General features: G+C 41.7%; 1 protein-coding gene across 13 annotated transcripts in view; it reads left to right on the top strand.

Moving 5' to 3' along the window:
* The first annotated feature begins 2,950 nt into the window (after window positions 1–2,950).
* DENND5A (DENN domain containing 5A) overlaps window positions 2,951–26,637 on the top strand; it is a 70,920-nt gene continuing 47,233 nt past the window's right edge. For 8 of the 13 annotated variants that reach the window (XM_055721958.1, XM_055721959.1, XM_055721961.1 and 5 more), the window contains exons 1-4: window positions 2,953–3,195; window positions 23,103–23,174; window positions 23,773–23,882; window positions 24,673–25,333. In XM_055721958.1, coding sequence (XP_055577933.1) covers window positions 3,093–3,195; window positions 23,103–23,174; window positions 23,773–23,882; window positions 24,673–25,333 — 946 coding nt within the window. In that variant the 5' untranslated portion in view covers window positions 2,953–3,092. Of the gene's footprint in view, window positions 3,196–23,102; window positions 23,175–23,772; window positions 23,883–24,672; window positions 25,334–26,637 lie in introns of all 13 variants that reach the window. The other 5 variants (XM_055721960.1, XM_055721969.1, XM_055721967.1 and 2 more) reach the window with 3 other exon arrangements.

Consider the following 26,637-nt stretch of genomic DNA (forward strand, 5'->3'; position numbering starts at 1 on the left):
CAACTGTAGCAAACTGTTTATGCTTTGAGCTCTGTTACCTTTCTGTGCTTAGCTCATCTTGGGAAACAGCTGCACAGAAAAAAAGCAGATACCCAATTTCAGACTTGTTTCAGTTCTCAGAGCAGTGCTGAATGAAACTAATTTGCTGTTGGGGTTTCCTACTTACTGCTTATTAAACAAACTCTTCCAATAATCATGATTGTGATTGTTGGCAAAATAAATGTGAATTAACTAGTATGAGGAATGATTATGATATGTTCACATTAAGTTCTGTCTTCATGATTTTAAAAAGACTTTTATTCTCTTTGACTTAAGGTTTGAGCTTGAAAATCCCAGTCTTTGCCATTGAAAACAGCAGATGAATCAACAGTGATAGTCTTGCCAAAGACAATGAATCTTCTAAATCACTTCCTATTTACTAATATATCTTTACGATTCTCTGGCTAAAGAGTCATAGTTTCGACAGTTTTCACAATTCCACAGATTTATTTTCTCAACATCATGAAGAATACTTTCAAGAATTGATAATGCAGAGTGTCATTGCCTTACTCAAGGACATCTAAGGCATTTGCAAAGTTTGCTGACAAAATTGACGTACTTTGGGTGTTTTCTGTGATGGGAACATTGCTCATGAATACTGACAGATTAAAGCTACTGACCTTTGATTTTTATGTCACAGATGCTGCTTGTGGTCACTAGGCAAGAGGATTTAAAAAATTAAGTAATTGGTGGGGGAGGGGGTATATATAATGGAAAAGAGTCTTTGACAAAACGTGAGGAGAAAGATCTCACTGTTTGAGTACAACCACCGGATGCCTAGATTTAAGACACTAGACTGCAAGCAGGCTGGGAAGGCAGAGAATTTATCTGACAAAGTACGAATGAGCTTTTCACAGCAAAAGTTGTGGTGATTTTTATCTGTCTTGATTAATTAACCTTTTGTTGATTCTGGTTCATGCAGTTCCTTCCTTCTTGTAGCAACTCAAAGCAGATCTGAATTTCTTAGTCTGAGAGTCTCCTATTTCTTGTCCCCTACCATGTTGCATAGCGAGGCGTGTATGCATTTGAATATTGCCGCTCAACATCACTTTTGATAGTCCTTTGCTTGCTTACTGGCCCATCTAACTGTATTTGCTGGAACAGTTAAAGTACAAGTAAGTACAGTTTGTTATTTCCCCATTTTACTCTTTATTTGACACCCCTGCACCCCACACCATTTTCTGTGCTGTTTCCCTAGACTTTTCTGGCAAGTCTTTCTGAGACCCTCAGGCTAGGACTTTTGTTTCTAAGGGTTAAACTACAGTTCAGGCTTACTCAGAAGTCTACCACATGCTGAATACGTTGTCCTTTGCCACATCAAAAGCAGACCGAGAAGCAAAATGTGTGAAAAATGCCTAGAGAACATAGCATAATAAAAGCAGCCAGATTTAGTTAGTTATGTTCTCTTGATGCTGTCTTCCGTAAACTACCAGGCAGGCTCAACATAATCTAAATGTATGTGCTTACTGTAGGGTTAACCTGAGACTTTCCTAATATTGCTCCTAATTATCCTGCTATCTTTATTGAAATCTCCCTCTCAAAAGTTGAATGGTCGGAACCATCAATCAAATCTAACCAATACTTCCATTGAAAACCCATTCTGTGACACATAGAGTCTTAATCAAGTGAATACTAATAGTACCAGCGCTTCTTTCAGTTATTCCTATTTCTGAGAAGGATGGAAAAGTTCTTCACAATTCGCTGGGCCAAATGGCATAAGAACTTAGGTATTGTTCTGCAAAAGGCTGTAGACCCTTGGCAGTGAAGTCTTGCATGTGCTGCTCTCTCTTGTGCATGCAAAGTACTCTGTGTGTCCTGGCAATGTAATCTCCAATATGTGAAGTTTCACATGCCTGATAGCGTGTTGAGTTAATTAGTGTCTGATGAATTCAGTATTATGGATGCAGCCTTCACTACTTGGGCAGTTCTAGGTAACAATCCTAAAAGACTGAAAAGTTTGAATTTCTCCTAAGCCCTGCAAGATAGGGAAGAGTTCTGATGTGAAAGCCATAAATAGAGAACTGAGTGAGAAGGGGAACTGCTTGCAGACCTGATTTTGATTTTAGTCTAATGCAGCTGTCCCAGCTCTCTCTATGGTCAGGGGGAAGATGCTCCCTGCTCAGGGCACGGGTGTGTTACAGTCCCTCCACAGCCCCAGTGGGTTTCAGTCACTCCTGTTTCTTCCCAGGGTTTTTTCGCTTTCCACGCTGGGCCGGGGGGACAGGCAGATTTTGCTCAGCTGTGCAAGCCCGGCTGCCAACAGAGCTGTCTGTGACGTTCATTCAAATAGGAAAAAAAAACCCCAACAACCTAAACCCACATATCCCAAAGGCACATCCCCTGCACCCAGCCTCTCTCCCCGGACCCGGGCCGTTCAGGGGGCGGCTGCTGCGGGCCGTGACAGCCGGGGCAGCAGCCGTCAGGGAGCGGGGTGAGCAGCTGTCGGTGCCGGGCCGAAATGCAGATGTGCTTTTAAAGCACCACCACCACCGCTAAACCGCGTTTCGAGCGGGTAGCCGCTGGCAGAGCCTTGTCCACTGTTAACCGCGGGGGGGCGGGGGCAGAGCCTCTCCCTGGCTGAGGAGAGCCTCTGAGGGGAAGCCCTCGGCCCCCGACCCCCGCAGCTCAGGCCGGAGCTGTAGCTGCGGGCCCCTGGCCAGGAGGCGCGGAGCAGAGCCGCTGTCCTGCGGCGCTCTGACCGTGTCCCCTCACGGCTGCCCGCCCGCCGCAGCGTCCCCCCAGAGGCGGCCACCAGCCTGACCGCGGCGTGCCGGGCCGCCCGCTCTGCGCGCGCAGCGCCCCCCGCCCCGCGCCGGAGCAGCAGCAGCACGTCATCCCCCGGGCCCAGCGCGCAGGCGCAGCATTGCGGTTCCCTGCCCGGGCCGCCCCCCCGCAGGAACAGCTGGGGGCTGTACCCACAATGCCGTGCGGCGCTGCCCACTCCGCTCCATCATGGAGGCGGCCGGCGCAGCTGGCGCAGCTGGCGCAGCCCCGCCGCCCGCCGCCGCCCGGCCCCGCACCCCCTGAGCCCCGCGCACCCCTCGGGCTCCAGCATGAGCGGCGGCGGCGGCTCCTCGGCACCCGGCCGCTTCGCCGACTACTTCGTCATCTGTGGGCTGGACACCGAGACCGGGCTGGAGCCGGACGAGCTCTCCGGTGAGTGGCAGGGGGGCGGTGGCCGCTCACGGGCGGCGGGGGGGCGGCGGGGGGGCCGCTCTGCGGGTGGGTCAGGCCTTGCCGCCTCCCGGCGCGGTGGCTGCGGGGCGGCTGAGGGAGCCCCCGCCCCGCGCTGTGCGGCTGCCCCGGCGCTTGCCGCGCTGAGGTGCCCGGCGGCGCCGAGGTGCCCGGCCGCGCCGGTGTGCGCTGGTGCGCCGAGCTCCTCAGGAGCCCCAGGGAGCTGCCCCTTCCCCGCGGGCGGCCTTTGCGAGGCACGGGGGGGCGGCGGGGTTACCTGGCGGCGGCTGTGCCCCGGCAGCGCCCCGCGGGCCCGGCTGCGCTCGCCAGCTCTGCCCGGGCTCTCGGACGCTCGAACTGCGCCGGGTCCGAGCGAGTCGGGTGGCGGAGAGACAGCGAGGGCTCTTCGCTTGTCCTGTGTGGAGTTGTGTTGTAGCACAGCACAAGAACTTTCTTCCGGCGGTATCTGAAAAGAAATCAGGCGGAGAAGTAATTACTCTGTTAGATGAGGACGTTCACACTGCCTACACAGCTCAGTCGGATTGATCTGTCCTGCCACGCTGTGTCAAACCCGGGTTTTTAAGATTAAAATTCTGTTCTTTGCTTTAGCAGCACCTTTTTTCAGCTTTAGTTTCACCGTACTGGCTTCAGTTAAATTAGATTGTTGTTAGCATCTCTCTTTGGAAAGATAGAGGAATACACTGGTGAAGACCTGACCTAACATCAGTACCTGTTTTGTGTATTTGAGCTCAGAACTTGACCAATGATACATTCCTTCCTTTTCGTTTTTTTTTTTTCTTTCCTTTTTTCCCCAGTTAGCTGGCTTTTATAAGATGTTATGAGGGTTTTTTCACACCACTATTTAAACACGCACACACCCCCACCCAAATAAACACTTGTTTCTTGTGGAGTGAAATTTGTGTTACTAGAACTGACTTCTTACTTTGAACTCTCCTCAGCTTTGGCTATGATGGAAACTTCTCAGCTTCAAACAGGATTTCTCATCTGTGCCTCATGCTGAGCAGTACCTTATTATGTTTGTCTAATGTTAAAATAACTGTAGGCGACAATTTGAGGCTTGAAGAGTGAACACAGCATAATGGTCTGCTCTATAACAGCACTTTACAGCACCAATTTAATTTAGGAAATCCAAGAGAACAAAATGTAATACAATTTCTTTGAAGGATATGTGAGGTTCCATGGATTTTTCTTGATTAAATCACAAGTGAACAGAATTTCTAGATTAAAAATGGTTCCTGATGTTAATTTTGTTATTTTTCATTTACTATGTATCTATTTGTGTAACATAGTGCAAGGCACACTCAGTAATACTCCCTGATCTTGATAGGAACATGAATAACTCTCCTCACATAATTGAATTTTAAACCAGCAGTGTATTACTTTGAGCTAGCTATCTAATAGTAAACTGGAAGACATCAGTGCCTTTTCTTAAATGTTCTGTCTGAGTGTACAGGTCTGAAAGCTGGATTATGATGTTCTTTCTGTATTTGCTTCCCCGGTCAAGGACTACACCTATAGTATGTAAAACTGTAGCGTGCAGTGTCTTGGGACTCTGCTGCTCCACCATGATACTGTGTAATGGTGTTGCTTGTGACAAGGTGCAGGGTTTAAGGGAGAAGAGGTTTTAGTATTTATTGGGGAGACTGATTTTTGCATGATTTGAGGAAAGGGTTTCAAAAAAAGAAGAGGGAAACAAGGGGGAGGAAGATAAATTTATGATAACATCGCAATATATGAGCTAGTTGGAATTCCGGTGCATTTTCTTGAGTTTGTTGTGCTATTAATAATGCATGATAGTGTGACTGATAATGCTTTCAAATTATGTCTTAGGTTATAGCCTTCTCCAGTGTCCACTGATATAAATGGAAAGGGCCTCTGTTGATTTCAGTGGCTTTTGGAAAAAGCTTTGAAACACTTTGTACTTCCTGGAAGGCTTTCTTGTTTGAATGAAAGGGTTATTGTGCGCTGGTTTCCCCCCCCCCCTCCTTCTTAATTCTGTGCTGAAAAACAGATTCTGAATCCTTGTACTGTTGAAACAATTTGCTTCATAAGTGTCCATTGTTGGAAGAGAGGTGCTGGCACTTCAGCTGGTGGGTGCAGGGGTGGGGAGCGGGATGCTTCCCCAGCACGGTGAAGCCGAGCACGGCAGGTCTCTCCAGGGCTTTCCTGCATCAGAGCTGCCGGAGCTGAGCGTGGCATGATGTCATTGCTACCCCACCGCCGCAGGGAACTGGCGGTTGCTGCCAGGGCCTCCAGGGATGTTGCCGGCAGACTTTGTTCTCACCAAGCTAATGAAACTGTGTATTTCAGGTATTCAACCTTAATATTGATGATGCAGCGTTTTCTGCAGACTTGTAAATGAAGCATAAGATCATGAATTGATGCTTGGTCTAGTTACTTTGCTGGAAGAGACACCTCTGATAGCCTTTTTCCTTTGTATGTGGGAAGCTTACTAAATAGCACAGCTGTAACACTTTTTCCTCAAAAAGTTCCCAGACTGATGAAAAATGCACAGTATATGTATATGCATATGTTTTCTTTTAATATAGTGATAAATACTGTATTTAGGACTTTGTAGTTAGCATGGGTTAAAGACAGTGTGTTCTTGATCACTAGGGCTTTTTTTATCCCCAAATTAAAGTGATCTGGTTATCTGGACATCCTTTCTTAGTTTGATAATTGTGTTCCCACTGGGAGTTCTGTTAAAGCAGATAGAAAAAATTTACTAGGTGGCAGTAAAACAAAACCAACACAAGAAATGTCAAAATGCTGCTGAACTGGACGAGAGAGGAGCTGAGGCACGTTTCCACATTTCCAGATGGGTGTGCTAGAAGTGGTGACAGAAATCTCTTAAGTATACTGCAAAGGTCTCTTGCAGATACATTCCCTTCGCAGAGGAAACTACAGAATGGTTGAGGTTGGAAGGGACCTCTGGAGCTGAAGCAGGCTCACCTAGGGCCAGTTGCCCAGGACGGTGTCCAGATGATTGCTCGGTATCTCCAAGGATGGTGTCTACACAACCTCTTGGGGCAACCTATGCCAGTGCATGGTCACTCTCACAGTAAAAACAGTGTTTCCTGATGTTCAGATGGAACCTCCTGTGTTTCGGTTTGTGCCCATTGCGCCTGGTCCTGTCACGGGGCACCACTGAAAAGAGCCTGCCTCCATCCTCTTTGTGTTGTCTCTTCAGCTATTTATGTCCATTGATAAGATTCCCCCCAAGCCTTCTCTTCTGCAGGCTAAAGAGTCCCAGCTGTCTCAGCCTTTCCTCATGTGAATGATGCTCCAGACCGTTGAGCATCTTCATGGCCCTTTGCTGGACTCATCTGTCTTGTACTAAGGAGTGCAGAACTGGGCACAGCACCCCAGGTGTGACCTCACCGGCGCTAGGCAGAGGGGCAGGATCGCCTTCCTTGACCTGCTGGCAACGCTTCAACTAACGCAGCCCAAGATACCATTTGCCTTCTTAGGGACAAGGGTGTGTTGCTGGCTCATGGTCAGCTTGGTGTCCACCAGGAAATCATGAAATGTGTCAACTACTGAAAATCTTCTGTCTGCAATATAACTCCTTGTAATGCTGCAACATTACGAGAGGATTTCTTAATTTAGGTTGTATGACTGTACCCTGGAAAGGTAATGAGAATGAAGTCGTGCCTATCTCATCCTTCAGCTGGAGTCCCTTATCTGTTGAGTGAGTTAGGTGTGATCTGAACGATGGTGGAAATACTTGTATTATATGGAACTATTGGAGTTTTTGTTCTGCACTCTTTTTCACTAAAGACTTTGCTTTCTTTTCCTCCTCCGTGGTGTCTTAGTCTTTAAGGATCACTTGTTGATGGAGTTTGTTACAGAGTGGCAAAACAAAGGATCAACTTGCCTTTGCATTTCATTATGGGTAATTGTATGCTGGGAGTTATTGTTACAAAATATGAAACTCACCCAGATACCTGGACACCATATTCTAATCTAAGGTTCTATATTACATATGCCTTAGGAGTCTTGCATGTCATATCATAAAGATGGTAATAGTTATTTCAGAAATAACAGTGTTATAAAAGAGATACAGTATTAAAAAAAAAAAGGAAGAAAATGCTTATAATCTATGAAGAAAAGATTGATGCTTTAATATTAAGATTGTGTTTTTTAAAAAAATCTTAATCTGGAAGACTAGGGCTACTGACTTGTCTGTCACCAGTATTTCTTTCTGCCTTTCTGCCCAGTCTGAGCTTGTCTTTTAAGGTTTGGTCCAAAAATTAGTTTACTTGGGTAGACGGACTTGTGTGCCTTTTGCCAGGGTCCTTATCACGGTGCTTTGAGTTGTCCATCTGATCATGAGCTTCATCCTTAAAGAAGGATGAAAATTAGTTGGAGTCCATCCGTATGTCCAGGAAATATCCTTCCTGTAGGCACCCTTCATGTGCCTTTTCAGAATCCATATTAGATCTCCTTTCACTCTAGTATATGATGATGTGATACCATTTTCATTCTTCATCTCTCATACCTTCTTTTCTATTTAATGGTGTTGAGGCAAGAACTGTGTGTGTAGATGATGTAGCATGACAGGACTGATTCCGAGTAAGGCATCTGTATGCTGGGACAGTAGCCACTTTATTAGTGCCAGTGTGTGAAATTCTAAATTGGTACCTGGTGTACAGTACTCATCTAGCTCCACTCAAAATTAAACTGACAAACTGATATTAGAGCATTTCTCCTCACCAGTAAAATAGAAATGTTGTCTAACCTCATCTCTCTGTAATTGAAGGGTCATTATTTTTCTATTTTGTTGGCTTCAGACTTAAAATGACAGCTTATCTTCATATGTTTCCTGTTGATAGGGTTTATTTTAACAGTATTCCATATCAACATAAGCTTTCAAAAAATATGGGTGTGATGAAATGATTGAAGGCATTTATCAAATACAGAAACCAATAAATTGCTTAGTATTTCAGAGTCAGGGTGGTAGTTTCCTCTGTAGTAGTCCATGTAGTAATGCCGATATCGACACCTATGTTGGTTTCCAAGTTCAACAGACCTAAATAGTTGCAGGCTTTTATTTGCCCCAAAGGTATTTGTAAAGGGTAGATAAAGGGAAAGAGGAGAAAGAAGAAGAGGTAGCTTAATTTAAATTATCAGATATAATTTTCTGTCTGACATTTGACCTGTTTTGTATTTTCCTCTTTTGAGCATTTTTATATTGGAATTAAGACACAGCATTTTGGGTTGGAGCCAGCTGTGGTTCTTGCAGTGAAGCTCCTCTGCAGTACTGTTTATTCCTTGGGTAAATAGCTTGTGAGTAAATCCCTCCATCTTTGCTATGGTAGTGGCACCATCGCTTGCTGCAGAAGTGAACTGCGTTGGTGGGAACCATTGCTTGATTTTTTTTTTTTCCAAAGGCTGAAGTGTTCTGTGAGTTTGAGGTTTTGTTTTTGGTGGTTTTTTTCCCCCCTCTTCCTCTCTTTGTCCATAATGTGGATGGTATTGGTGCAGGCTTCCCACAGTTCCCGAATGGTGTGCCGCTTCCCTTGGGGATTCGTTCTGAGACTGAAAGGGAGATTTTTCAGTTTCTCTGCTTCTCTGAGATTGCTAACCAAGGTGTTGGCTCGGTGGGGGGCCTCTCCCGTAGCACCGAGGCTTGGACCACACACTGTTTTCACACAGGTCACTGTGGATGGGCAGTAGATGGCAACAACTTTTGGCTGGACTTACACTGGCACATGTGAAACATTATAATCCGGATAATAGTTTATTCCGCTTCTCTCTACCCCCCTCTATCTTTTCCCAAGAAGCTGGAGCTGTTTGCTGTGTTTGAGTGCCAAAAAGATCTTTTGTCTCTTTGGGAACCGAGGCAGACGTGCTAGGGTAGCTGATATGTAGAATAAAGAATGGGAGAGCTGATGTAAGAGGGAAGCAGCTGTACTTTGCTGAACTACGTTTGAAGCCACAGTTTATTAGATGATGTTTCTGTAACGCCAATCTTGTGATTACTGTATTTGTATTTTAGGTTAAATTGAGCTGTGCGCTGTGCAGAATCATGCCCTCAAACCCCCCAGAACTCTTCATTCTTCCACGCTTCAGTGTTCGGTTACAAATTCAGCTTATTTGGAAGGCGCTTGGGTAAGATGTGGGGGAGGAGAAAGGTTATAGGTTCTTGATTTGAATGTAGGCTAAAGATGCTGAAACAGCGCCTAAGGAATTAAGAGTTTACAAGTCTGACTTTTGAAGCTTTTTGAAAAAGCCATAGGAATTCCACCTTATTAAAGCAAGGCATACAAAGATGGGTTGATTTGGCTTTTTGTTCCTTCGGGTTTTTTGTGTTGTTTCTTTACAGTTTCTTTTGCCAGTGAGGAACTACACAAAGAGAACATCTTAAATGGATTCTATGGGAAATACTGCTGTATACAAATAATAAAACACTTTTTTTTTATTAAATCTTCCAATTATGGATCCTGTAGTTACAAAATACTACAATTGTTTTTATCTGCCTTTTGAAATTAGTGATGTCCTGCTTGAGTGTTCTTGGTAATGACTTCTCATACTTATCTTTTGAATTCCCTCTAACCTGCCGGGCTCATGTAGCAGAAATAATGCACATGAAGTGACAATGTCAGAAGCAATTACTTAGTGATGGATGTTGCGCAGTAATTATTCTCTCTGAATTTCTTGACAACCCTTTCAGATTTGTGGTTGGTAGTCAGGTTTGCAGTGAATTGGAATGTTAACCTGTGGGAGACTTAAAATATTACTGCACAGAGAAGTTATCAAGCATTCCAGCACAATCTGATAAATGATGAAGTATTTCCTTGGAGTGCTTCTGTGCAAGGCATATTGCTGAATCTGTCCAGGAAAATGCCACTTTGTTTATTGTTTGATGGTCCAGAGACCTTTGTTTCAAACCTTGTAGAAGTGCAGCATATCGCCTTTTCTATTTATTTTTTTTGTTTGTTTTTTACTGGTTGTATGATCAGCCACAGTAGGTACAATGTGTACCTCTGTACTGAGTCTTTTACATGCTGATATTGAAGCATCTTGAAAAAGGAACTTTATTGCATTTCATGGATAAGTGATCTGCGGACAGGTAACATGGCAGTCACAAGCAACCTCTTCATTTTCAGATATAGCAACATTTCACTGTCTGAGGAAAACCAGTTTGGTTTTACAGAAACAGATATTCTTTCAGCATGACTTCAGGTGAGTTTGGAAAAGTTTTTTTGCACTTGTAGTTGCTGCTGCTTGTGGCTACAGTTGAACTCTCTTACAGAAATGCGTGGTCAGAGGTCTCAAGGTTGCTGCAATGTAATGATCTGTGCATTGCTTCCATTCTCTACAAGCATAAATTTTTATGAGCTGTTATACTGTTTGCGTGTAATATTCATCCTTAACTTGCTACTTTCAGCCAACTCCCTTACCAATTGGTGTTTCCTGATTTTGCTCCTCAAGCCCAGCACTGTCCTACTGAACTGTCACCAGAATTGCATTGTGGAAGAGATAAGTCCCTTAAGTTAACAAGGTCAGTACCAGCTCTGACCAGTGTAAGACTGTCATGTCCCTTTCTGGGGTTTTTTTGTGTGTGGTCTGGGAGCTTGGAATGTGAAATCACACATTCAAAAGTTTTGCTGTGAAGGCTGGTAAAATTTCTATTTGTCAGTATCTCAATCATTTCTGAGAATGAGTCGGGCAGAGATTTTACGGCAGCCCAGGCCAATCTAACTGTAGGTTCTGTGGAACCACATCTCCCTTTTCCTGTCCTCACTGCAGTTGTGTGCTCCTGCCTCCTTCCCTTGCACAAGCACTAGCTAGACCTGCTGGATGTGGTTCAGTGTAGCAGGTTCCAGGGAACACCAGGCGTTGGTGTGAGGAAGGAGGTGGGTAGTGCCCGGCCATTGAACAAATTGGCACAGGTGCCCTGAAGCACAGCCCCATTGGGGGCCGTTTTCGAAAAGTTTTTTAGGCTGAAATCCGTGTGGATGGTTTGCAGAGCACTGACCTGACCTCTAAGGGGTTTGTGATGCAGAGGGTGCGAGTTACTTACGGCTCTGTGAGGCTGCTTTAGTGCTGCAAGGTCATTGCAGGCAGTGGGCGTTGCAGAGGTGTCCCAGTGTTCACACCTCCCCTGGAAGTGTGCTCGGGATCCGTGAAGTAACCTTCACAGCACAGAGGTCTGCACGTGTATGTGTTAGTGGCCATGAGAATGGCTGCCATTTCACAGGTGAGGCCTTAAAAAGAGGAAATCTCATCTTGGAAAATGAAGGAATGTGGACGTGTCCACTGAATGAGGTGTACTGAGTGTTCTTTGAATAATTCATTGCAGGAATAGTCCTGAGTCTATATGTGTGGGTGGCAGTGTGTGATCTGGGAAGTACTTGTGTGGTGTGTATGTGTGTGGATATTTGTTTTTTTCAATTGTGTGTCTTTTCTTCCCTTTTCTTCATATAAAGTCTTCCACAGGTAAAACGATGTGTAACATAATGTTTTGTTTTCCTCAAGCTGGACCAGGGAAGGGATTTAAGTCACGATGACCTTGGTTCTGTGGAACCACAAGCCATCGTCTTTGTTCATGACTTGGAACAAAGGGGTGGTATGTAGTTACAGGTGGTTAACTTGGGCCAGTGACTTGTGTTTTCAGCACTGAACAAAAGTACTGGACTTTGCTCTTCCTGTTCTAATCAGATTTTTGTATTGAAAACATTATTGAAAATGTGAATCGTGCCTAGTGAAGAAGAAAGGTAAGCTTGACGTGGTACATGTAAAAGGAAGAAAACTCAAGTGGTTGGTGAGATGATGAGGAAGGATATAGTCAGAGCTAAGACAAACTTTGGAGTTTTGTCATTTGCTGACAGTCTGATCAATGGATACCTGATTAATTTTCTGGTGTTAGAAGTCACTTCTATTTTAAAAAAAAGGAAAAAGATGACTTTGTTACAGAGCGGTTTTTGGGGAGGGTGTTTGGGCAGTCCTTATTAAGGCAGGTTACTGCAAAACCCAGGTTTCAAAGGTTAGATAGCAAGATGAAACATACTACACAGGACCCCTGTACTGAGATGGCTGTCTAGCAGAACTTTTTGCTGACCTCTGTATGTCATTGGAACCTGCCTGAAAGTCTTCATGTGCATTTTAAAATATGCCTTTCTTTAATGCAAAACCTCAGTGGTATCCCAGAAGAATAGAAATACTTAAAGGACTGGACAGATGCTTCAATAACATTTGGTCCTTGTGCTTTTACAGATGTGTTTCCATCCGTCCTCAGAGCTGGAGGGCAATGGGAGCACAACAAGTAAGGACATTTAAATGGATGGGACATGTCACAGTAAAAGGAGATCCACAGGGGTTCCAGGAGGGTTGCCTGAGATGGTCTGTGCTTCTGTTTGCTCGGGCTTTCTGTCTCACAGAGTTTGGCAGTCTTAGAGGGGCATGAGGAAACAGCTGATTTCTATATTAAATATACTTAAAATGTGCTTGTCTTCTCTTCTGTTTTATATTTCTAGTACACATGAAAGAGCTGTGTTCTATTCTGAAGTGAAGCCACCCTTTTCCTTTCTTGGTGTCTTCTGGTGCACATATTTCATATCTGTTGTGTAATGGGAGTGCCTGCCCCCCCCCGCCCCAGAGAACACGCCAGTCATTGTAATTTTGAGTGCTGCTCCTGTTGTTTAGTTGGAAGCAGACCTAAATATCTTTCTGGAAGTCTTTTTTCTGTGGCTAGAACAGAAAAGTAGTTCAGTAAAACAATTCTGTTTTTAAGAACATTTCCTTTAAAATTTCTGCTGGGCAGTCTTGATTAAAATCCATGGAGTACATCTGCCTTCCCGTGTTACGTGCAAAATGTTGTTTGTTGTTTTGTTTTTTTTTTAAAAAAAAAAAGTGGGGGATTTAGGATGCTTTTAAAGATGCAAGCTGAGGAATTTCTTTGGGATTTTCCTGTTTGTTTTTTAAAAAGCTGCTGTGGATTCTTGATGGTTTCTTCTGTCACTTCCCTGTCCCAGCTCTTCCCGCCCTCCTTGAGACAGTACCAGAAAAACAGAAACAAAAGCTTTTGGTTTCCTGACCTTACAATCACAGAATGCAGATGTCCTCAGCTGTTTTTCTGTGGTGCTTTAAATTTATTGTTGTAGCATTTGAAACTGTTCCAGAGTATGTGTGGCAATATATTCTGTTATCAACTCAATGAATGCTGGAACTTAAATGATGAGTGGGCATATATTAACTCCTCTAAATTTTCCTTTGCTGTAGAGGGTTTGGAAGAATTTATGCTATCAAAGCACTGGGTGATGAAGAGATTATTTGTATCCAATGGAGTTCACACTACACATCCAGTAATGAGATGAACTCTAGTTTTTTATTTCAGTTCACAGTGAGGTTCTTGGTGTTGCAGTACTCGAAACATTACAATTCTTGAATTCGGGAAAGCAAAAGAAAATGGGAAAACAGCAGGCTCTTTTACAGTTGATGGATTAGGGTTAACTTACCTCTTTGTCCTCACCTTTTTGGTGACTGCAGTAGAAGAATTGTACGTTTTGTCCATTCAACATTCAGGTGTATGTTGTATGCTGAAAGGAGAGTTTTCTCATGGGTTTAGAATAAGGGATTGTTACAAGCAAGTTTGGGTTTCCTAGATGACAAACAGGGGGGAAAAAAAATAAATTGGAGCCTTTCGTCACTCTGGTTATTTCCTTCCCCTTCTCTCTACTTCCTTTAAGGAAAGTCCTTCAGCTTTTACAGATGCAGGATGGCACTCCACCCAGCACACATTTCAGCTGCACTTAGGATGGATACCTAAGGAGAGGGCAGCGTGTCCCTAGTGCATGTTTGCACCTTTGCTTTAGCAAGGCAGACAGTGGACAGCCTTTGCCTTTGAGCTCTTTTGTCAGGGAAAGTGGAACACTAACTTGTGTAAAGACGTTTTTAGAGGAAGTCCCAGGTGTGAAAATCATGGATTGTGGGTCTGTTGCAAATCCAGTGGAATGACAGCCCCCAGAGGCAGTGGTTGAAACCCCGGATTTATTGAAGGCAGTGAATGAAAACCCTCATTCCAGCTGCTTAAACAGCAGTGCTGCAGTAAAATGAAAGTGATCCTGAAGATTTTCTCATATGGATAACCTGATCTGCTTTAAAAACTGGTAAAAGTCCCAGTTCCAGTAACAAACTTGTCCCACCACTTCAGCTTGTACTGTGCCAGGTGGATTTGCCAACAGGGGAAAGGGGGATAGAAGTGAAGGACAGAGGGTTTATGTGTTTCAGGATAAAAGGGAAGAATTCTTCTTTGTGTATATCCGAGGAGGAGGTTTGCTGGGGAAGGGAGCCTTCTCTAATGAGAAATACGTGCGGTTCTGGTTGAGGAGGAGGAACTGGAAGGAAGGAAACAAGTCATAATCTGAAGGCATTTGTCCATGGATGGAGTGGCTGTTTGCTTACAGATTTGGCAGCTGCACGTTTTCTTGAATCATGGTCTTTATTCCAAGAATTCTTGTTTAATGTCTTTCTTGCCTTAGCCTGCCAAACTTTGGATGTTTATTGCCTACATTGTAGAGGGTGGTTTTTTTGCAGTTATATATGGTTTAGTATTTGTTAAAGAAGGAATCAGAGAAACTTACTCTTTAGTTTTTAAAGTAAACTTTGGTTAATTGTTAGTATATGAATAGCTCTCTAGGTATGTATTGAACGGACTTTTCTTTAATATTAGAATATAGAGTTCTGAAAAATCAGAATGGTATTGCTCTCCAGAGGGCTAGGTCTGTGGGTTTTTTTTAGCTTCCCTCCTGTTGTCTGTTTTTTAAGGGCTAGAATGAATCAACAGATTGACATCTCATTTCACATCTAGTGTGGTACAGGCCATATAATTTAATTATTTGTTTGATTATCCCAGTTTTACTTTTAAGACTTGGAAATAGAGTATTTGACCATTTCCATTGGCTAGTGGAAACATGGCAAATCTTATTTTTAACAAAAATCTTTTACCTTTGCTGTTAAGATACTGATTCTTGGCTTGACTGTCTTTCCCTGCATGCATCTTTAAGCACCTGTTTTTGCTTTTACAATGTAACAATGTCAACTATTGGTCATCTGTCAGCTTGACTAATCAAGAAGTCCTCAATACAGAAGTGTACACACCAGCTCTTCCCCCCAGTGCCCCCCTTCCCCCAAATTGCTTTCATTTGCTTTGTACTTTCACCCTTTCTACAGTGTGGATTCCAGAAGTGTGCACACTTTCTGTTTTGCCAGCCAACTATTTTTGTTTAAACTTGGACCATAAATTTTGGAGCTGGAGTAATTTTATGTTCGGTAAATATAATTATCTTAATATCTATAGCCTTATTGTGTGTGCTGAGAACGATTTCTGGCTGAAGTGGGAATCCTACTACTGTTTATGACATTAGCTGCTGGTTTTAGATTAACTTAATTCTAAACGTGTTGTGGACTGCTGACATTCTTGTATCTTTGGAAACAATTCAGACTTTTTTTTTTTTTTTCCCCTGTGTGTTAGGTCCTTTGACAGGTGTGCTATTGCAGTTACTCTGTTTTTATCCAAAACCCAAGAATGAGAGAGATTGTTTTCAAAATGTCCTATGATGTCTGTTTTCACCTAAGTATGATGGCTTTGTGCTTCATTCTATTATTTAAGTGAAAGCAGGATAGAATTAGTCTGTTCTTTGCGCAGTGTTTATAATTCTTGCACTATTCAGATCCCCTTGTTGACTGACGTCTGACTTGCAACCCGCACTTGGGAAAGTCTCAACTCTTTGGCTGTCATGGTCAGATCAATCTCAAGCCCCAACCCCCCCCGCCCCCCGCCACGCAAGCTGGGATGAATCCCACCATTGCAAGATTCTTTGAAATGTGGTGTAGAAAGTGCATAAGTAAAGGGTACGGTTATAGGGCTCTGTGGAGTCTTCTGAATCCTAAGTTCAGTTTTCCTGCATAGTACAGGAAAGCTGCCCTAAGTGTATGGCTCGTAGTTTCTGTTGCTGTTACAGACTCTCATTGTTCTTATTCATGTGTTTAATTACAGCAATATGCCTGTTGGAAGCTGTTTTATATTTGCTTCATTAAGACATTCATTTTAGCAGCAGCAGGAATTGCATGTACAACCTCTGTGTGGTGAGAGTGTCCTTGTGTGGAAAGTATGAAGTTAATGTTTTGGATGTCGTGTATATAATAACTGTACACCAAGACCAAATGAGTTGAATTAATAACAGGCTGTATCATAAGAATGTAAAGAAGCTGTGTGGCAGGGTGAAAGCAACAAACCACTTAATTAGAATCAGTGTAGCTTTCTGGATGTCTTTGTTTTGTAATTATTTTGAGCAGATCAGCGGACTTGATGAACAGACAAAGTGCCAGTATTGATGATTCTTTAAAATCAGTCTTGTGCAAGTGTTTAGTTCTTTCATCGGGCACTTTTTCTGGTAACTAGTGTAGCTTCTTCTGACGTGCTCTTTACTGTCATAGAGGGAAAACTGAGCTAGATTCTATCTCTGAAATAGCTGCTCAGAGACTTTTTTTCCAGCTATTGTGCAGCGAGAAGTTCCTGTACAGTTCTTAGTCTTGCCTAATTTTTAGAGTTGCACCACTGCAGTCACTTCCCAAAACCTAAAACTAAACAGTGAATTGACAGCATATACAAAAGACTGTATAAGTTTTTAAAAAGTTTTGTTTGCAAAGTATCCCTGGCAATTTTTTTGATCAAGTTTGCCCTTTCTAATTAAAGACAACTTAGGACACATGGTATTCCGCTGGACTAGATAGAACTTTATTACATGAATGGAAACTTTTCATGGCAGAGTGTGGGTTACAGAGAAGAATGATTGATTGATGTATTGAAGAGGAAAAAAATCTGGGGTTAGAAGCATACTTATAAAGAAACAAACTACTCAGCAGGGAAAACTGAATCATTGCAATCACGTAAAAGTGTTCTTGGGGATTTGTATTAGAAATTTGTAAGCAATCCATCTAGATATGTGTTGCTGATTTTGCTATAAGCTGCCTGAGAGGACGTATATGATTAGCAGACATAGCTTGAATTCACAGTGTACGTGTTAAGAGTTTTCAGTACAGGTCTAGCTTATTTCATGACTACACATGAAGGTTTGACAGGAAATATGTTACTACTTAGCATAGTTACATGCAGCTAGTAATAGTGTTAGCAGCCATAAATTGCACACAAATGGTCGCGTTGTAAACAGAACTTCGCAAATGGCTTAGTCAAAAAAGGGAAAGGAATGGAGTGAGAGGTATGTCTCTGTGGTGGCAGGGTTTTAAGTCTGAATTTCCAGCCCTTTAAAAAGGTCATGTTGTCATCTTTTGTTGAGAATTCAAAATTTCATCTTTTTAACTTACAGTAAATCCACTCTCAGTTGAAACATAATTGTTTTATATATTGGGGGGAGTTCATAAATAATGGAAACTGCAGCTGTGCAACCTAACCAATGTTCTTATTACTGTGTTGGGAAGACTTTTTTTTTCTCTCTCTTTCTTTTCCTGAAGAAGAGCACGGAAGGCAGTAAGTCAGGGAAGAGCTAAAATTAGACTTGCAGAATTCACTTTTTTAATTCCCCCTCAAAGCTGAGGAAAGCTTGGTATATAGGGTTTTGCAGGTTACTGAATCGAAGAATGCTTCAGTTTATTATGGTTTCTGTAACTTTTTTTCTCTTTGTATAACCTTGTAGAAAAGTGTTATCCATTGATATGGATGGTTTCACGCAGGTACTTCCAAAGCAATGCTGTCCTGCACAGGTTGGAAACTCCATGTAGCATCTCTGAGTTCATAAGTCTTACACATCAGACCAAGACACAGACCCAACTGTCTTCTGCTCACAGGCTGAGCATAAGACAAATCATACAGGTGAGAGCAGGGAGGAGCATAAAGAAGAGAGCCAGAGAGGTTGCCAGGGTACGGTACAAACCTGTATTGGGATACAGCTGACATTCAGTAGGAGGTGATTCAGTAAGGTATCACTCAATAAAATGAGGTGTAGTTCCTAGCTCAAATGTAGGGTACTCGGAGTGCATGCATTAGCTGTTCTAATGTGCTTGTAATTAGGACATCCCACGTTACAGACATGTAGGCCAGCATCATTTAAGGTGGTATAACTAACCCTAGAGCTGGAAGTCTGTCAGGCCTTATGGTTCCATACACTGCAAATCGTATCAGATGTTTTTTAGAGGAGTGATGGGGGCTTCAAGGGGCTGGTTTTAACTACGTATTCCAGCTAAATGTAATGTCTTTCAGCTCTTTGGTCATCTTGAACAGGTTGGTATGTGTGCAATACAGTCCATTGAGTTCAGCTTACTGAAGAGGTGAGAGGGAGGGATTGGAGAATCCCCTGCCTCGTAGGTGCGATTTAATCCAGCCAGTACTGAGTGCATTTTGCTGCGGTGCAGGACTGCTGTGAGCTGAGCTCTGCCCACTGCAGAACGAGCAGGGCCAGGCTGGCAGTCCAGCATTGGGCATCCTGGACATCCCTCGGCTGGGAGGCTGCCTTGGAGCTTGTGCCCAGCTGGTGACTTCCCTTTTGATAAGCAGGCTTACTCTTAAGAACTTAAGTCTTTTATGCATGTCTTTTTAAATTACATGGTAACAAATAAGGGGAGAGTGATACGGGACTATAATGAGGGTGACTGCCTGCGTAGTGTAACAGGGGGAATAGCTTGCTTTTGCTACAGTTCAGATGGATAAAATAATTTCAAGTCACTGATTGCTGTAGCATCTTTGCTTCTCTTCCATCTTGTGGTGGAGAGGGTTGATTAAGTGTGTGAAAGAAGGGAGAGGAAGGAAAGGGCATTACTAAAGCCAGATGGTGGTTGCTGGTGTTGAAAAATCTATTACCCAGCATGGCAGGAGCCAGCAGGTGGGTGAGCTGGGCCTCAGGAGGAGCAGCAGCTGTAGGAGTCACTCAGTTACCCCTATAAACTATGAAAACTCCACCATAGTCCCGTGTTCTGTTCAGTGCGCCAGTTTAAGAACCTCTGTGCCTGTGGTTTACTCTCTGCTTCCCTCCTGTTTTGTGGGATCACTGTGAGCTGATTAAGCTGTTTGTGCAGACGTGGGCTAAACTGGATTAGTGAAACATTAATCTTTGTTAACCCCTTCTTCATTCTCTACTTATTTTTTAATCCAAGTTGTTTCACTGATCCTATTTCGAGTGGGATGCCACCGATAGTGTTTTTTTCCAATGAAAAAGAAATTTTGAGGTTCTCTGCTTCACTGTCATTCCTTTGCTGGGTGCAGCACCAGGTCTCATTCTGAACTGGTGCTTGTGGATTTGTACAGTGCCAAGTGAAATGATATTTCTCAATGTTTTCGTGATGTTATTTACATTACAAAATACAATGGGATTCTTACTGCTTTGAAGGTTTAATGTTGAGAAGCGTGTTGACCTGAAACTTCATGAAGTATTCCTGGTTTTTTTCCTTTGTCCTGGAATTTTGTATGTTTATGGATTTTTTTATGTTGTATGACAGTTCCTGACAAATTACGTATATAGCAAATTATGTATATGTAGCAATTTGATTACTGTTTCTGCTTTAAATCCAAACTAATTGCAAGTTTGTAGCCTGTAGGGCAGTTTGCATCTTCATTTCTGTGGAACTTTTCCTGTGCTGTGACAGACAGCTGAGTAATAATGGGTATGTAAGGATCATCAAACATTTTTGAAAGGCCTCCTTAGTCTTTAGCAGGTGATACTGTGTTCCATTAAAAAAAAAAATAAAAAAATAAAAAGAGTCCCTTTTACCTGGAACTTGCACAAAAAAAATTATTTACAGAGAAATCATGTTTGAGGACTTCTTTAATTGTAATTTGGATCAGTAAGGAAAGTACTTTCTAGCCATCACTTCTGCTAGAGGAGAGGAACCTATGAAAAGCATGGTTTGACGGTAGCAGTTCTTTGATAATCATGAAGTGTGGAACTCTTACTCACTCTGAAACTGTGGGATACATCATATTTTTATCAATTTATCTTCTCTAACGTCTTCATCTTCTCAGTTCTAGAATAAAACTTTGTCCATTTTTGCTGTGGTTTGTCTCCTGTGTTTGTTAAACCTGCACTTGTCTTCAGTATTTTTATCAAAACCATTTTAGTTAGTGCTGAGTTAATCAGATGGCTCATTCACACGGACAGATTTTGAAACCATGAGTTATTTTTGACTGCTGGAGATTTGCTGCAGTTGGTATTTTGCTGGAGCAGGGCGTTTGTGTCTGAGGCTTCTGACTGATCATAAATTTAGAAATTTAGGGTTAATTGCTTTTTAGCTCTGGATAGAAGCAAATAATGTTTGTGGATTCTCCCCGTCCCTGGTCCCTGGTCTGTTGATGGCTACCCAGTGACACCCACTAGCTGCTTAGCGGGAGAACTGAAGGGGGAGCTTAGGCAATGGACTTGCTGGTGCTCGGGTTCTCATTAGTTGCAACAGCAAGAAAACAAGGTGGCCAACATCCTGGAGTTGCACAGATCACCTTTGTGTTCCTGGGTTGAACTTGCCAGACGTTGTTGGTGAGCTGTCACTTGAGATTCCCTGCCCTGTCAGTATCTTTGGCATCACTGGTCTGAAGGTCCACTGGTTTCCTTTGTTACAAGCGTGAAGGGTCTTAAAAAAAGAGATGGCTAAAGATGGAAGACTGTGCTGCTCTGAAAGATAAAATGAGCATCACTCTCATGTGGAAGTCAACACGATAAATATGATACCCAGAGCAGCATGGCTCTGGGAAAGAAGTGTAATATGGAGGCACTCCGGCAAGAGCAGTTGCTGTGCAGCAGCTGAATGGTTTGATGAATTACAGGAAGGAGTGTAAGTGTTGCCTTATGTTTCTGTCTGGATCAGTCTTGGTGGGTTTCCAGAAATCAATTTCTGTACTTTCATTAAATTATAGCAGACTTCAGGTCTAAAAAAATTTAAGTGTGTGTTGGAGAGAATATCTCTTGGGAGGAGATGGGGCAAGGCTTCTTAAAAAGTATAAGCATCCATTCAGTGGTGGTTTTGGTTTTTTTTAATCAGAAGGGAAGAGCAGCATCATGTATTCTGCAATATTAATCGTCTTAATGAAAAGGTCTTCAAGTCACAGTGGGTTTTGGTTTTTTTTTTCCAAAACATGTGTGACCTTGCACATAGGTGAACTCGATGATTGTGGTGTGTGGTTTCCAAGTTCATGAGAAAATTTAGCTTTCAGATATATTCTCCCTTATGTCTGTGGAAGAAAAAAGCCCAACAGGAGCAAAACAGCTTAGTAAATGTCTGAGGTTTTTCCTCAGTTACCTAAAAGTTGACATTACATCATCTGCACAGATGTAAATATAGAAAATATTTATAAAAATAGGTATGTTAAATCTCCTGACTTATTTTTGAAACCTCTTTTACAGAGGACTGTCTTTACTTGAGTGTATGTTGGTGAACAGAGATGTGTCATTATGTCCTTTTTTCTTTCTCTTTCTGGGAGATTGGAAGTTTCTTTAAATACTTATTTTCATCTTTTAAGATTGTTTCTAGCTCTTGCAGAAATGCTGTTATGATTTCTGTCATTGATTCTGCTCATTCCCAAGATGGTTATATTTCAATGAAGTTGTGTTGGGTTTTTCCTAACTATCCCCCTCTCTATACGTGTTTCTTTAGTTTTTCCCAAATATGCTTTTTATTCACTCTGAACAATGATATTGAACAAAGTAATAAACAATATAGCTGAGTGGTTTTGTATGAAAATCAGCTGACCTGTGATTTTTCAGACAAAGAGGAAAAAACCACAATCCCTCTCAGTTTCAGTGCTAAAACCCAGAGGATTAGCAAAATAGATGTGAATATTTTGGGTATTGAGACCTGTCCTAGGTCCTGATTCAGGGTAAGTTCCCTGTTTGAGGTAATATTTAAGACTTAGTTTAAACAAAGTCCAGAGTTATGTGACTTCTCAGCTGTCAAAGGACAAAGTTTTGTTTGGTGTAATGTGTTTGTTAGATTCTTTATTGTGTATAGGCGGTGTTGTAACTGTCTCAGTGTGTGGCTACTCTGTGGAAGTAAATACACGAAATGAAGATTCTGAGTTGGCTTAGAAATTGAACATTTTAGATATTACTGTAAAAGTACAGAACAAACCCAACCAATTCTGAAATCAATTTCTATTGCCATGTAATTGCTGCATGTAAGAAAACAAGTGAGGAGTTGAAGTGTGTTTTCTCTTTTGCAGGTGTTGCTGAAATAGTTCCATTTATTTAGAGCATATGATTTCATGCAGTTGTGCCTGATTGTTAGTGCAGCTGTCAACAGCTGCATGCTCATTTAACTAATTGCATTCTAGTAAGATAGCTAAGCTTATTTTAAGATACGTAGTTGTGTGCTTTTTTTTTTTTTAAAGCAACTACACATGCTCAGAAGACTTTCTGCAGAAAGTTCTGTGCTATCACAATGAACAATCATTGCTCTGGAGGAGATCTGAGAGCTTATAAACAAGACTGTACATGTACGGGATAGCATCTGTGAAAAATCGGACCGAGCCAGTTAAATTCATAGACTTCTAAAGGCCTTGAAATGGTCTTGTTTTGGGGGTTATTTTCTTCATCTGCTCTTCAGGAGTATTTTTATAGTTTAACATGTAAACCTTTTCATTTCACCAGCAGGTAATTCCTACTGCTGCATCGGTATTCTGGTTGTGTATACAGGAACTATGAGCTTCTGTTACATACTGATCATCTCCTTCAAGAACTACGTACCTGAAATGAGAAATTTGTATAAAGTTGTGTATGTATAAAAAGCGTATTAGGAGAGTAGACTATTATGCATGCTAATTCTCTATAGAATACTTCTGTTATTTTACTGGTATGTGTTAGCTACGTGATTACAGACGACAGTATGAAATTTATAATGCAGTGTTGTTTTTATTTGTTATATAGCTTTATGCCAGTATATACAGGCCTCTAAAACCCGAGATGGTGCCAGCCGTTTCATTTCAAGTGCAACAGAAGGTAAAGGAAAAAGTGTGGGGAAAAAAAAAAGCACAATTCTTTGTTCATCTGATACCCTGTCTTCATGGGCATTTATGTGGTTCTTGATCTTTTGACTTTCTAGACTCTTTTCTTCACAGCTAACTTCTTGTAATAGACGGTGGATACTCTTTTTTTCCTAAGTCTTGAAGAAATTAAGTGATGCCACTTGTATTGTCTGTCTTAAACTTGCATTGTCTTTGCATCTTGTCTATTTGTGCTTTTCTTTAGTAACAAAATTCCACTGAAACTGATGCTTTAGCTATGCTTTAACAAGAATCTGAAATATCTGAATAGTAGTGTAGAGAATTGCTGTCATGACCACAGTCTCAAGGCAGCCACATTTAAAGAAAAGCACAGATACTTAACGATACAGAAATGTTACAATGCTAATCCTTGCTAATATCTGCTGTCTGATTATATGCTAACTAACTGTCTTGCGTTTTCTGTTTCTCTTACAAGGAGTATGTGCATAATTCACTTATCCTCACATCTACCTGCTGATATCCTGCTTTTTGGCCTTATTTGAGCTTAAAGAGAGAATGAAATATTTACTTCTGTATTTTTCATTCGCCTGCAGGGGAGAACTTTGAACAGACTCCATTAAGACGCACATTTAAATCCAAAGTTCTTGCTCGCTATCCTGAGAATGTTGAATGGAACCCTTTTGACCAGGATGCAGTGGGAATGGTCAGTATCACTTAATGGCACATGTTTTTAAGACAAAAGACTACCTTAACAATTGAAGGCATTCATCTATGTTTTCTTTGACAAAAATGTGGAGTCTATTATAGATTGGAAATAATAGTGGATTTCTCTAAATTGTGCAGGCTCAAAAGAACTTTTCATTTAATTGGGACTTTTTTAAAGGAAATTTAACTTAAAACTTCTAAGTGATTACTGCCTGGGAGAGTCTTTTTGTTCCTTTACAACTGTTTTGTTGCATTCTAGTGAAAGGTGTCCCTGCCCATGGCAGGGGGGTTGGAACTATATGATCTCTAAGGTCCTTTCCAACCCAAACTGTTCTATGATTCTAGAGAGTTGGTAGAGAAACAAAGTTAGTCTGCAATTAATGAATGTTTTTGTGCATGACTTTTCTGCTTAATAGAATGTGGTGTAGTTTCTTAATTTAGATAATACATAGAACTGTTCTCTGTTAAGTTTCTGGGCTTGGTGACCAAAGTACTTCCCTTCGTCTGAGTTTGAATTCTATTATTTTATTCCAGTTGAGGTTGGTAGCAAAATGGTTATGGGTTTCAATAGAAACTGCATACAGCCATTTTAATATGTTCCTTTAGTTTTTCTGATTTAGATGCATATTACTTTCTTGTACAGAGGTGTTAACACTTAATGGAATTTAAAGTGAAATACGATGGCAATCTGTGGATTCTAAATCCTATTTTCACCAATGCTCCTGGAGGCAAGGGGAGAGAAAAGTGTGTATTAATTGGTATTATCTCTTCTCCCCCCTCTTTTGCAGCTGTGTATGCCTAAAGGGCTTGCTTTCAAGACACAAGCAGATTCCAGAGAACCTCAGTTCCACTCTTTTATTATTACTCGTGAAGATGGCTCACGGACATTCGGATTTTCTCTCACGTTTTTTGAGGAAGTTACTAGCAAACAGATCTGCAGTGCAATGCAGACGTTGTATCATATGCACAATGCTGAATATGACATTCTTCATACTCCACCCACAAACGACAAAGATAGCTGCAGCAGCACTGGAGACTGCAATGGCACTTCTGTTTCAAAGCTACAGCGTTTTAACTCCTATGACATCAGCAGAGACACACTCTATGTCTCAAAGTGCATTTGCTTGATTACTCCAATGTCTTTTATGAAAGCTTGTAAGAAAGTGCTAGAACAACTTCACCAAGCAGTGACTTCACCTCAGCCGCCACCTCTACCTTTAGAAAGCTACATTTACAATATTCTCTATGAGGTTCCTCTTCCTCCAGCAGGAAGGTCATTAAAATTTTCAGGTGTTTATGGACCAATTATCTGCCAGAGGCCAAGCACCAGTGAACTACCGTTATTTGATTTTCCAGTTAAAGAAGTTTTTGAATTGCTTGGAGTAGAAAATGTGGTTCAACTTTTTACCTGTGCCCTTTTGGAATTTCAGATACTGCTTTATTCACAGCGTGAGTACTTGGGTTTTGTTTTCTTACCTTGTAGTTGTACTGGCACAGGGTCTTTTCGTTTCTTGAATTTTAAAAAACACACAAACAACAGAACAGCTGCATTAAAGTGGCATTGGCATACTAATGCAGTCAGGCTGATTTATGTGCAGGTTTTGATGTCAAGAAAAGAACTGGAGTTGCAAAGAGAGCGTTGCATTGGCTCCTGGTTTTAGGCACCTAAACTTAAAACTTGGGCTTTTGCATAATCTCCTGTATTTGTGGACTGACTGTCCCCTTTATTGTTGTCTCTGGAAATGTGCTGTTGGGTAGGGTAGTGTGCCTTCTCCCATGTTCCTCTCCAGCTGCTTAGCTGAATTCCCTCCTACCTCTGCAAACTATCCATGCAGTCTGAGAGGATACAGTTAGTTATATAGGGTTCCAAAGAAGAATTAATGATGCAAATATAATTTTCTCGTTGAGTACCCAAAGTCACATTTCAGTTGTTACTTTGAAATAAAATTATCTGAAAAAAGTTTTATTTAACTGAATTTAAATCCCAAATCTCTGTTAAGGCCTTGAAACAGTTATTGCTGAAGTCACGTGGATGAAGCTTGATTTGAAAGAGGATAGGCAGCAATTAAGCTGAAATAACATCTGTTTATCAAATAATAAGTAATATGGTGTCGGTATCACTTTTCTGCATTGAAATTTGTGAATACTGGGCTGCTTAATCTGCATCCTGTTTACAGCCTTTTGGTGCAGTTTGCTAATGTTCAGAATACTTTCAGAGCTCCTAGTGAGATAATAACAGAAGTTACTGCGTACTGCTGGTGTTGCCAACGACCAGGTTGAAGACTCTTCTAAAATGCTTTTGATACACATGTACTCTATTTTCATATTACTTGAAATGGGGGTGTGAAATACTTTGAAGTTCAAAAAGTCAGCTTTTTCTTCCTGTAATTTCTGTTTTTGTCTTTGCTGGGACGTTCTGTTTTCTTCTACATGGCAGTGAATTAGAAAATTGTTTTAGTAAAGTGATGGCTTGTGTTTCTTAAAAGGATATCAATAGGAAAATGGAACTTGTGACTGAGGTTCTGATTATTGATACTTACTGGTTTCCTTTTGTTTTGTTTTCGTTTTACGTCTGGGTTTGTTGTTTCTTTTCTTTTGTTCTGCTTTTAACTGGAAAATATTCCTAATACAGTCTGCTCTTTGTTCTGTATGGTTGACTAACTTTTTTTGCTGTTTAACAGGGAATGTTGAATGGAGATACAGCTAATGGTGCACTTTGTTCTAAGTGCACTCAGAAATTGGTTGAACTTTTG

This window comes from Falco cherrug, chromosome 10 (assembly GCF_023634085.1).
Source record: "Falco cherrug isolate bFalChe1 chromosome 10, bFalChe1.pri, whole genome shotgun sequence".
Lineage (NCBI taxonomy): Eukaryota > Metazoa > Chordata > Aves > Falconiformes > Falconidae > Falco > Falco cherrug.